General features: G+C 44.0%; 2 protein-coding genes across 2 annotated transcripts in view; one reads left to right on the plus strand and one right to left on the minus strand.

Moving 5' to 3' along the window:
* Positions 1–4,366, minus strand: part of stpg2 (sperm-tail PG-rich repeat containing 2) — an 87,631-nt gene extending 83,265 nt beyond the window's left edge. The window contains exons 1-4 of the mRNA XM_042320301.1: positions 3,874–4,366; positions 3,381–3,490; positions 3,059–3,220; positions 1,861–2,034 (exon numbers count right to left, since the gene is read on the minus strand). Coding sequence (XP_042176235.1) covers positions 1,861–2,034; positions 3,059–3,220; positions 3,381–3,490; positions 3,874–3,979 — 552 coding nt within the window. The 5' untranslated portion in view covers positions 3,980–4,366. The remainder of the gene's footprint in view (positions 1–1,860; positions 2,035–3,058; positions 3,221–3,380; positions 3,491–3,873) is intronic.
* A 451-nt stretch (positions 4,367–4,817) lies between these two features.
* LOC112248310 (RNA-binding protein MEX3B) lies at positions 4,818–9,666 on the plus strand. The gene is made up of 2 exons (XM_024417224.1): positions 4,818–5,559; positions 6,701–9,666. Exons 1-2 carry the CDS (start codon positions 5,022–5,024, stop codon positions 7,963–7,965), a joined length of 1,803 nt encoding a protein of 600 aa, XP_024272992.1. The 5' UTR covers positions 4,818–5,021; the 3' UTR covers positions 7,966–9,666.
* The last annotated feature ends 3,352 nt before the right edge of the window (positions 9,667–13,018 follow it).

Consider the following 13,018-nt stretch of genomic DNA (forward strand, 5'->3'; position numbering starts at 1 on the left):
TGACTAATCTCTTTCTGCCAGCCTGGAGTATTGATATAACCTACCTGACTAATCTCTTTCTGCCAGCCTCGAAGGTTGATATAACCTACCTGACTAATCTCTTTCTGCCAGCCTGGGTGTTGATATAACCTACCTGACTAATCTCTTTCTGCCAGCCTGGAGTGTTGATATAACCTACCTGACTAATCTCTTTCTGCCAGCCTCGAAGGTTGATATAACCTACCTGAGTAATCTCTTTCTGCCAGCCTGGAGTGTTGATATAACCTACCTGACTAATCTCTTTCTGCCAGCCTGGAGTGTTGATATAACCTACCTGACTAATCTCTTTCTGCCAGCCTCGAAGGTTGATATAACCTACCTGACTAATCTCTTTCTGCCAGCCTGGAGTGTTGATATAACCTACCTGACTAATCTCTTTCTGCCAGCCTGGACTGTTGATATAACCTACCTGACTAATCTCTTTCTGCCAGCCTGGAGTGTTGATATAACCTACCTGACTAATCTCTTTCTGCCAGCCTGGAGTGTTGATATAACCTACCTGACTAATCTCTTTCTGCCAGCCTCGAAGGTTGATATAACCTACCTGACTAATCTCTTTCTGCCAGCCTGGAGTGTTGATATAACCTACCTGACTAATCTCTTTCTGCCAGCCTGGAGTGTTGATATAACCTACCTGACTAATCTCTTTCTGCCAGCCTGGAGTGTTGATATAACCTACCTGACTAATCTCTTTCTGCCAGCCTGGAGTGTTGATATAACCTACCTGACTAATCTCTTTCTGCCAGCCTGGAGTGTTGATATAACCTACCTGACTAATCTCTTTCTGCCAGCCTCGAAGGTTGATATAACCTACCTGACTAATCTCTTTCTGCCAGCCTGGAGTGTTGATATAACCTACCTGACTAATCTCTTTCTGCCAGCCTGGAGTATTGATATAACCTACCTGACTAATCTCTTTCTGTCAGCCTGGAGTATTGATATAACCTACCTGACTAATCTCTTTCTGCCAGCCTGGAGTATTGATATAACCTACCTGACTAATCTCTTTCTGCCAGCCTGGAGTGTTGATATAACCTACCTGACTAATCTCTTTCTGCCAGCCTGGAGTATTGATATAACCTACCTGACTAATCTCTTTCTGTCAGCCTGGAGTATTGATATAACCTACCTGACTAATCTCTTTCTGCCAGCCTGGAGTATTGATATAACCTACCTGACTAATCTCTTTCTGCCAGCCTCGAAGGTTGATATAACCTACCTGACTAATCTCTTTCTGCCAGCCTGGAGTATTGATATAACCTACCTGACTAATCTCTTTCTGCCAGCCTCGAAGGTTGATATAACCTACCTGACTAATCTCTTTCTATCAGCCTTGAGTGTTGATATAACCTACCTGACTAATCTCTTTCTGCCAGCCTCGAAGGTTGATATAACCTAACTCAAGGACATTGTTGACTTGGTTAGTCATTAGCAAATTAAATATAGTTTAATTGAAAGCCAGACCAGTGGGCGGTGCATTATTTTAAGTGAATATTGTAATATAACTTGAAGAATCATTACTAATGGTCCTCTTTGTTGACACCAGAATAAATGAACAAGGTGCTTTGTGGAACTCCGATCATTAGCTATGGAAATAGTTTTCGGGCAAATTAAGAGGCCCACTGGTGCATTAGATCGGCTGCTGCTAATGGAACTCTCTCACACAGAGTAAGTGCAAACACACGCACACACACACTCACTCACTCACTAATGAATTTACTCTCACCACTCTCACTGTCATAACTTGAGTGAGCGAGCGAGCATGCGTGTGAGCGAGTGAGCGTGTGTGTGAGTGTGTGCGTGCTCGTGCTCCTCTCTTACCACCACTGGGTTGTAGAAAGCAGGTCCTAATGTATCATCCTTTTCTGGTGCCTTTTGCTTGCAAAGAAATCCCTGTCCATTGTCTTCATAGCCAAAGGCCTGGCCAGGTGACGGGATGGAAGGAATGTCTGGCTGTGGCAGGAACTTGAGGCGAGTAGGAACACCCCGAAGCCACTAGTGGAATACACAACATAAGAAACACATTAACATGCCCAGCCAATTCCTGAATAGGAAACATGAAATCCACTACTTCCATGTATCTGCTTCCCCTGCCCTCATATGTAGCCGTACATTGAAGTGTTGTACCCTCGTCTTTTCAGGACAACCAGGGCTACAAGTAGAATACAAAACAACTTAACATAAACAGTTGCAGTCATGAGTTTTATTGACAAAAGCAAAAACCTGATCAAAATGTATTTATTTGACTGCTGTAAAGACAGAAATGGTTTACTCAGTGGGAAAGGAATATCCAACTACTCAGCGACAACTGTAAGGAGTTTGGAATTTGTGACAGCAACTATATGAGCTTATAACAATATTATAGACACTATGTCCTGGGTGACAAACCCTTACTCTTACATTCTAACCACTCTTGTCTCTTGTAGGCGTCATAGAGAAAAACAGATTACATGTGCATGTTTGAGAGAGTCTCAGCTTTTCATATTGTGGTTTTGTAAGAAGAACCATTTTTGGATCCGTCTCACAAACACTGCTCTCACAAACACCTTCCCCAATCAACAGTCGGCATCAGCAAATGCTGAAGAAATAGACGAATCCAGAAGTCTGTAGCACAAGCACACAATGTCTAAGAGGGTGTGGAAGCACTAAAGAAAATCACAGATGATAGCGTGGGACTGAAATTATTCAATGGCTTTTTTTCTCTACATCTTCTTCATCATCTGGTTTAAGTAGCATCATTTGATTTGAGTAAAAATGTTGTTGTACAGACTTAAAATATGTGCAGTGACAAGTTGGGATGGTTCCCCACTCGTCTTTGCAGTATGTCACAGAGTGTGCTAAGATGGAATAGCTTAGGCTAGTACATGGGTGTATTCATTAGGGCACACCGTAGCAAAACATTTCGCAGTGGAAAACTATTTTGCAATGAAAACAAGTGTTTCTTATTGGACAAATTCAGGTAGGTACCTCCTCATTTGGGCCTGTTTGCTTCTAGTGAATACACCTTAGGGACACATACCACCTTAGTCCGTCTCTTCCCCGGAGGCTCACTCTCAGCTCCCCTCAGTGTGTTTCCTGCTGCCTGCCGGACGTTGTACGTTCCAGGGCCCGGGACTTCTGACACCACCTCATCAAACCGCTTTGATCGATTCTTTAGACTTTGTCCTCCCAGAATGTTATCCTACAAGGTTCAGATCAATGTCACCTTGGTTTATGATTATCTAAGCTTGGGAATCAAATTGAACCCAATACATTGATTCTTCAGACCCATTTGACAAGACTGCTAGAAAGACAAGTGAATTCAATTCACACTTGGATGGATGGATGCATCCATGACGTACCTTGCTATGTGAGCTGTTGTATTGTCCCGGTCCAGGCAAGGCTTTGTCATTGCTGGACCTGTGGAACATAGAGGGCCGTTTGGAGAGTGAGAGGAACGGAGCATAGCCATCTGCAAAACAGTGACAAATGTCAATGGATATAGACCTATACACATATTTTGAACATATTTTATACACTGTCACAACTTATAACAGTATATATATTAAATTTTCAATTGCTTTCAAGAACAGCATACTTTATGAATCTGAGATCAACATGATTAAATATTGGATTAATCACAAATTGTGCATGTATGTAACAAAGGCTACCTTCTGCGTCAATATGGCTACTTCAAACGCAAAACAGCACTTTAGCCATAGGCCTGCCCTACATGGATTTCAGATAAGCAACAGTCATAATAACTAATTTAAAAAACCGACAAATTATGACAATTTGCGAGCTTGTTCCTAAAGCGCTGCTAAAACTTCCTTTTGAAAACATCAACAACCCTACCTGATTTTTTGGTTTTGTATTGAATGACCTCGTATGATCCTGGCCCAACTTCGGACGTGGTGCTGCCCACGGTGAGGTAGGTAAGTCTAGGAGCGCGCCCATACATTTTCACCAGGAATGACGCGAAGACAAAACAACTCGGTAAAATGTCAAATGAAATCCTCGCAGACGTCGTTTTTGTCGTTTCCCTCGGTAATTTGGAGATAGTAAAAAAAAAATTTTTTAAAAATCCTAATGGAGCAAAAAAAAAATATTATTTATTTTCGGTGCTACAATGTTATTGTGCGTCGTTGCTTAGATACTGACGACGCCAGTTTGGAGTCGCGTTTCACCCGTTGAACAATGGAAGGATTATGGAGATGGAACTTTACAATGATTCTAAAGGCTGTTCATTATCGCACCGTGGTTGAACCTACTATAACATGCAAAAAAAGCAAAACATGAACTTCTGTAATGTATCAGCTATTACGAGGATAATTGTTTGTTACCTCATTGGAAGGCAATATCAAAAGGAGGGACCCCTTTATTTAGAACAATGATGCCATCTTGCGGTTTAACATATGTCATGCAGTTGCATCTTGATGACGCTCAGTCACTGTGATGCTCCCAGCCCATGTGATTTGATAGAGCAGAAATAATTTATAGATAAGACTAAATAAAATGTTGAATGACAACGTATTCCATGCAATGGCATTTCACGAGTTGCTATGTAGGGGAATGCTGAGGATCGATGATCTGGGCATAGTTTTGAGGAAGAAACAAATAAATCAGACATATCCAATTCAATATTTTAACGATCTGATTTCCCAAAAAAAAGGTCACGAAAGCCTAGAATTGGAATGAATGTCAAATCCATTTGAGTCGGTGCATTCTTCCCAACTGCAGGTGGCAGCAAAATATCGTCCAGTCGGCCGGAATGCTACAATGTACAAGAAGAAGATTGAATAAACTCGCGAGAAGTCCCGGAACCGTTTCTGCTGCTGAGAGAGGTGCATGAAGAAAAGACGAAACACAACAAAGTAAAACTGGCGCGGGCGCTACTTTTAATAATAACTTTTTCATAAATGTATAGTTACAGACCACAATAACTAACTATTGAAACGTGTGGTATTAATTTAGTTAAATAACGTCGTTGGTAGAATTTCATAATGCCAAGTAGCACATCTTTGTTGGAGACCGAGGAAACCGAGCCGGAGATCCCGCCTCTAGTTGTGCATGCATTCGCCGACATAGGCCTGGACGACCACTACAGACACACGGAACAACCCGAGAGCCTTTTGCATCCACGCCCGGTCTCTCATTTCAATGTGCTTGGTGCCGTGCTGGACCTGCAGCCTATACAGCACCACCATCCGACACCGACGGAAGAGGACGAAGAAAGAGCCAACGAAGACGTGTTGGGAGAGGATGATTTCAACAAGACGCTGCTTGTGCAGGCCCAAGTCTCGGGACTAGGCTCTGTTATGCTACCTGGAATGGATACGCCCGAGACACTCTTGCTGTACAATGAGTTTGACCACGGCACACTACAACAGGCTACGGGAATGCTGATTTTACCGCCTGTGTATGGAGAGCCTGGCTATGAAGTTGAGACATCGCTGCTCATGCGGAGGAAGAGTGTGAACACAACAGAGTGTGTCTCGGTGCCCAGTTCAGAACATGTTGCCGAGATTGTCGGTAGACAAGGTGAGTCAAAGAGCTAGTTTTATTTATTTTAATTAGCCAGACGTGTATGTTGGATGCTAAGCTTGATTTCGGTAAGAGTTACATTTTTATGTATGTTGGCAGTTTGTTATAATTGACATGGTAAAATGTAATTTGGCAAAGCAAATATCGTTATGTTGATTCTAGCTATCTTTCTCTAGCCATGTGATTGATGCACATTTGGATTGCAAGGTAACTAGTTACTAGTAGTTAGCTACCTAGTTAGTTACGTTTAGATAGTTTCATGGTGTGCTAATTATCGAACCTAGGTAGCTTTGCTTTGTCCAGTTAGCACCCAAAATGATTGCTTTTGCCTTTGTTGATTACCATGCCACATCAGCTAGCAAGCTATCGCGAGCAAATCGGTGTAATATACCGCGATTTTAGTTTTGCTAGCAATCTATCAAATTGTCTTTTCATAGATGGGGTACATTTTGATCCGCTTAACTTTTTGTATCGACTGGACTGCCATATAACATGTTTGGCAAATAGTTTGTCTGCATCTGTTATAGACCTCGCCATTTTGTAGTCCTAAAACCCGGAAATAAGTTCGCAGTCCCTGGTTCGTTCAGCCATCCCCATGGGGAGAATACATGGGGAAAGAATGGTGTTTTGGAAGAAAAAAAACGCCGAAAATAAAGTCTGAGGTTATCACCGGTTTAGGAAATCTTATACGTTTTGATCTGAGCTAATAGCAGTCAGTTAACAAGACCTTTATGAATTATGAAGCCTTTGATGTGTTTTTTATTACATGAATTCTTAGTGACTTTAGCTGATGATCTCAAAGAACAAAACGTATAAGATCTCCTAAGTCTGTTTACGACAGACCTTTGTTTCAGCGTTTATCGAAAAACGCCATTTGTTTTCCTCATAGGCCTACAAAAAGACGCCATTACTATTTCTCTCTGTGTGGGGAATGGTGGACTGTTGTTAAAACCATGAGGAAACCGGAAATGACCAAATGTATAAATTTGACTTAACACTATCTACAGCGAGACATCTAGCTATGAATTGTTAGTCATTTCAGATTTCACAATAGTAAGAAATCAAGATTGTAATTATAAGGATAAAGATTAATGTCTGAGGTTCTCCCATCCAACGTGTATTATTATTTTTTTCTTAGGTTGCAAGATCAAGGCATTGCGAGCGAAGACCAACACCTACATCAAGACCCCAGTGCGAGGGGAGCAGCCGGTGTTCGTGGTGACAGGGCGGAAGGAGGATGTGGTCATGGCCAAGAGGGAGATCCTCTCGGCGGCTGAGCACTTCTCCCTCATCCGAGCCTCCCGGAACAAGGCAGGTTCGATGGCTGCAGCAGGGCCAGGGCTACCTGCTGCACCTTCCCTACCTGGTCAAACCACCATCCAGGTGCGTGTTCCCTACCGCGTGGTGGGACTGGTGGTTGGGCCCAAGGGGGCGACCATCAAGCGCATCCAACAGCAGACACACACTTACATTGTCACTCCTAGCCGAGACAAAGAGCCAGTGTTTGAGGTGACGGGCATGCCTGAGAATGTGGACCGAGCGCGAGAGGAGATTGAGGCCCACATTGCCATACGCACAGGCAACTGTGTGGAGATTCCAGGAGACGAGAACGACTTCCACTACAACGGCACTGACGTCAGCTTCGAGGTGGGAAGCTGTGGGGCGTGGCTACAGTCGAACGCAGCCGCACCTGCCAGTGCCCAGCGCACCGGCAACTGCGGTGTGCGCATGACCGCCAACTACCGCAACGACAGCTCCAGCTCTCTGGGCAGTGGCTCCACTGACTCCTACTATGGCGGGGGGGGGAACCGCATGGCCGACTTCAGCCCCACCAGCCCCTTCGTCAACAATAACAACAATGTTGGGGCCAGCTTCTGGTTTGAGGAGACTCTGCTCCCCTTGGCGTCTGAGGAGCTGGCAGCACTGGGATCTCCTGGGTTTGACCCTCTGGCCATCAACACAGCTGCTCCTGCACCGCAGCCACAGGTGGTGTGGAGCCACTTGGAACAGGGTGTCCAGCTGTTGGGTAGCCGCCAGGCCCCTGTCCGGGACAACCAATCCGGCACACCTCACCTCTCCCCTGCCTTCCAAGAGGCCTTGGAACACCCCATGGCCCAGCGGGTTCAAAGGGTCTCCCTCAGTGTCTCAGAGTCTCAAAAGTTCCCAGTCTACGGCCCCACCTTCTCGTCCTCCAGTGACAGCTCCAGCTCTCCCCCAGACTCATGCAGAGGAGGCCAGGAATGCATCCGTTGCCTGGAGAGTGAGATCATCGCAGCCCTGGTGCCCTGCGGACACAACCTCTTCTGCATAGAATGCGCCAACCGCATCTGCCAGAGCCCCGAGGCCATCTGCCCAGTGTGTCAGGCACCAGTCACCCAGGCCATACGGCTGAGCCTGCTCTGAGCCCTGACGGGGTTGGTTGGGGGAGAGGGGCAGAGTGGGTGGTGTGTGGGTCCACGCACATGCCTAGTATTGTCCTCCTGGTCAGACTCGCTAAGTAACAATGGGATTCCATGAAATACTATTTTATTTTGACATGTTAATACTCTTCCTACCTTTTTGTGTTTTTATTTTAAATGTAATGTATCAAATTTTTGGGGATCACTGAACTTATCCTAGGTGTTCAACTGTCTTTGAATCAAGGTTTAAGTTGGTTATAACATTTTATTTCTCTCCTGGCCTTAGTTAGGCCTTTTATTTTTCTGTTAGTCTTTTTTCTTTTTATATGAGAAAATACTTCTCCTTGTCTGTTATTAGCTGTGCTTACAGACAGGAAGTACCAGGACGTGCTACTTCAGTACTGCCATGCTTTCCATTGCAACTTGAAAACATGATCTGTTTACAGTAACTCGTGCCTAATTCCACTTAAGTAATTGAAACATACAACCGGTTTTGTGGGTACACAGTGTTACCATAGAACTCTATAGAAAAAGCCTGTGGCCTTTTTTTAGAAAGCATGTATGTTATTGAACACTATCACTCAACCCATACCTTCCGCTTCAGGAGGTCAGACTGACGATGCATTTGGGTAGTGACCTGGTCTTCCGTTGTGGTCAACTCATGCTCCTATGTAGGTGGTTGGGTTCCTGACATTCCAGCCATATTATCCAGTATTTTTTTTTACCCACATTGAACTTAACTAGCCTACACCTACCCTAGTGTGTTAAATTGGACTATAACGGCCTCCTGACTGTGGTACCACCTCTTCATATGATCTGCCTTCTCACATTTTGAGTTTTATCATGTGCCCAAGCACTGAGCCCATCTCTTCTCTGCTGACAGATGATACCTAGTATTACCCCGGCTGTCATCCTCTCATCCCTGTTCCCGTCCACTGTAGGCTGCATTACACAGGCAGTCGAATTCTGATATTTTGCCCAATTAATGGCAAAGCTTTGATTTGATTGGTCTGACCAATAATTGGGCTGGCTGTAAATGCAGCTCAGGTGTGTTATTCTAACTTCTGGGGAATGCATTGGTCCTAAACCTCTCAACCCCAATCTTTATATTTTGTGTATGGAATATTGTTAATGACAGGTAAATATAGACATTTTATTTTTATTTCACTTGAAGTTACATTATATACTGTATATAAATATATTAAAATGTTTACAAATAATGATTTTTCCTCTGTGCAGAACTGGGAGGGTGAGTTGCGGTGTACTGCAGATTGTCAGTGATATTTGCTTGTAGTATATTTCACCAGTGTTGAAAAACGATTAGCTGCCGTCTTGTAGTTGAGGGAAAGTGCACATACGCATGATTTCATAATGTACTGCATTGTACACTGCAACTGTAAAGGCCAAGGATCAAACATGAGCTGCACCTGTACGCTACCAAATTAATGGAATACATGCTTCTTAAATATCTATGCTGTACCAACAGTTAAAGAATTTGCTAATTTTACTACACTTCTGTTATGTATATGTAGGGAAGACTAATGACAAATTTAACAAATTGAGTCAAGTTTAAAGCAAACTATATTTTATGATAAATGGCCTTCTAAGTTGTGGCCAAAGCACTGATTTATATATTTGCTGTAAAGAGAATTAAGAGTTTTATTTTTCTGATATTACTTAATAAAGACGGTTTCATTCAAAACCTTGTCTCGTTTTGACTTAAACATTTTTTACATTGTTCAAACGGCTGCTGAATGTTCATTCCTAATCAGTAAATGGTTACATTACTTTCTAGAGATCTGTATAGGCTGGGGTTGTTTCTGAAGTTCCACGAAATATGGTTTTCTACCTCACTGTTAGTGGGGCATGAGTCAAGACCAGGGGCCCCCTCCCCCGGTTGCACATTTTGGTTTTTGCCCTAGCACTACACAGCTGATTCAAATGGATTATTTGTAGTGCTATGGCAAAACCACCTGTGGTCTAGATTTAGACAAGGAGCTAGGCAACCGGGTGTGTTGTACTGCACAGAGGCATGTACTTCCCTAGCACAGCGTCTGCCGGGCCCTGGAGTTGATCTGCCTGCCGCAGTCTCTGGAGGTCTGTCTGACCTTGCCTGCTGGGAAATAGGTCAGACATGTGGCAGCTACTGGCCTGTTCTTTCTACATCTTCGGGGAGCCAATTACACAACTACAGTCTAGGACTAGAAAATGTGGCGGCATTGATCAGTCTGCTGTGAGGAATAAACCCCAATGAGGAGTATTTATAAAGTGGATGGGACCCCACCGTGGCTGTGTTTTCAGATGTCAGTTGCTACGCAGGCTTTTGTGCAAGGTGCTCACTTCACAGTTTCTCAAACTCGATCTTGAGGGCCCCCCCCCTCCCTCCCCCTGTGTGCAAGTTTTGGTTTTCACTATACAGTTGATTATTTGAAAACTAAACGTGCACCCAGACAGAGTTTGGGAAACACTGGCATAGGCCAGACAACTCTCCATCTCACTGTTTTGGGCTGTCTTCTCATTCTACCCCATGCAGAATCTGTTTACTGTTTTGAAGGCACCCTTTCTTGTTTCAGGTTCTAGGAAAAGGGCTTGTCTGGTCATGTTAGGAGGCTTCTCAGAGTACTTACTGAATGTACACTGCTCAAAAAAATAAAGGGAACACTTAAACAACACAATGTACCTCCAAGTCAATCACACTTCTGTGAAATCAAACTGTCCACTTAGGAAGCAACACTGAGTGACAAACTTCACATGCTGTTGTGCAAATGGAATAGACAACAGGTGGAAATTATAGGCAATTAGCAAGTCACCCCCAATAAAGGAGTGGTTCTGCAGGTGGGGACCACAGACCACTTCTCAGTTCCTATGCTTCCTGGCTGATGTTTTGGTCACTTGAATGCTGGCGGTGCTTTCACTCTAGTGGTAGCATGAGACGGAGTCTACAACCCACACAAGTGGCTCAGGTAGTGCAGCTCATCCAGGATGGCACATCAATGCAAGCTGTGGCCATAAGGTTTGCTGTGTCTGTCAGCGTAGTGTCCAGAGCATGGAGGCGCTACCAGGAGACAGGCCAGTACATCAGGAGACGTGGAGGAGGCCGTAGGAGGGCAACAACCCAGCAGCAGGACCGCTACCTCTGCCTTTGTGCAAGGAGGAGCAGGAGGAGGAGCACTGCCAGAGCCCTGCAAAATGACCTCCAGCAGGCCACAAATGTGCATGTGTCTGCTCAAACGGTCAGAAACAGACTCCATGAGGGTGGTATGAGGGCCCGACGTCCACAGGTGGGGGTTGTGCTTACAGCCCAACACTGTGCAGAACGTTTGGCATTTGCCAGAGAACACCAAGATTGGCAAATTCGCCACTGGCGCCCTGTGCTCTTCACAGATGAAAGCAGGTTCACACTGAGCACGTGACAGACGTGACAGAGTCTGGAGACGCCGTAGAGAACATTCTGCTGCCTGCAACATCCTCCGGCATGACCGGTTTGGCGGTGAGTCAGTCATGGTGTGGGGTGGCATTTCTTTGGGGGGCCGCACAGCCCTCCATGTGCTCGCCAGAGGTAGCCTGACTGCCATTAGGTACCGAGATGAGATCCTCAGACCCATTGTGAGACCATATGCTGGTGCGGTTGGCCCTGGGTTCCTCCTAATGCAAGACAATGCTAGACCTCATGTGGCTGTAGTGTGTCAGCAGTTCCTGCAAGAGGAAGGCATTGATGCTATGGACTAGCCCGCCCATTCCCCAGACCTGAATCCAATTGAGCACATCATGTCTCGGATGCTTTAGTCCAGGTCTGAGAGGAGATCCCTCGGGAGACCATCCGCCGCCTCATCAGGAGCATGCCCAGGCGTTGTAGGGAGGTCATACAGGCACGTGGAGGCCACACACACTACTGAGCCTCATTTTGACTTGTTTTAAGGACATTATATCAAAGTTGAATCAGCCTGTAGTGTGGTTTTCCACTTTAATTTTGAGTGTCACTCCAAATCCAGACCTCCATGGGTTGATAAATTTGATTTCCATTGATCATTTGTGTGTGATTTTGTTGTCAGCACATTCAACTATGTAAAGAAAAAAGTATTTAATAAGAATATTTCATTCATTCAGATCTAGGATGTGTTATTTTAGTGTTCCCTTTATTTTTTTGACCAGTGTATATTATTGAATGAGTCATAATCAGACAAAGATCCAAATAGAGTATCAGGTCATTTTTAATAGGTTCACAAAAGAAATGTAACTACTATTTGTCCAATTACCAGCAACTCATTTAGCTCGTTTCTCCAGGATCCTATGGTAAAATTGCAATTCATACAAAAAAAATTGTATTGACCTAAGAATGCAACGTAAGATATTGGGCATCGTCAACAACTATCACTGTTCATAAACCAATTAAGGTTGTTTATATCCAAGCAGTTGAATACATCTAAAGTACGTGTCAAATTAATTCCTTAAAAATGTGATACCCACAGCTTGAGTACACTTCCATCCCAAAAGCAAATTGAAACATTTAGGGAGGGAAACGCAACAAGACAATGTATCACAACAAAACATCAAGACAGTAACCCATAAATCTCTGAAATGGATACTTGAACATTTGAGAATGCAGATTTAGGTTTCCTTAATGATCTATTAATTATTCTCCTGAATAACTTCTCAAAACAGCAAAGCTGAGAAACATCAGTAAAAGTGTATCCTAATTCACTTTCATCTCTAGGGATACCGCAAGCTACATTTTAGCGGCACCTGATTTTAACTAAATCGATAGCTAATGTATTACATATTAGGAGATGCAACTAGATTGGAAATAAAAATGGCAGTTCCGTATCATAGCTATAACAAATTGCATCAAGAGGATTGTGTGTGTGCAGCAATATGCAAAACCAGAAATGGTAGGAAAGTGACATGCAGTGAGGGATCATGGGAGGTGAAACAAGATGATGGGGTTTTGTTCACAGCACACGAACACCATGAACCCAGTTAGTGCAGAACCACAACAGAAAAGAGCCTCCAACATTGTGGCAGAGGGAAGCCTCACCCTGATGACATGATGATTTATG

This window comes from Oncorhynchus tshawytscha, linkage group LG04 (genome assembly GCF_018296145.1).
Source record: "Oncorhynchus tshawytscha isolate Ot180627B linkage group LG04, Otsh_v2.0, whole genome shotgun sequence".
In the NCBI taxonomy this organism is placed as follows: Eukaryota; Metazoa; Chordata; class Actinopteri; order Salmoniformes; family Salmonidae; genus Oncorhynchus; species Oncorhynchus tshawytscha.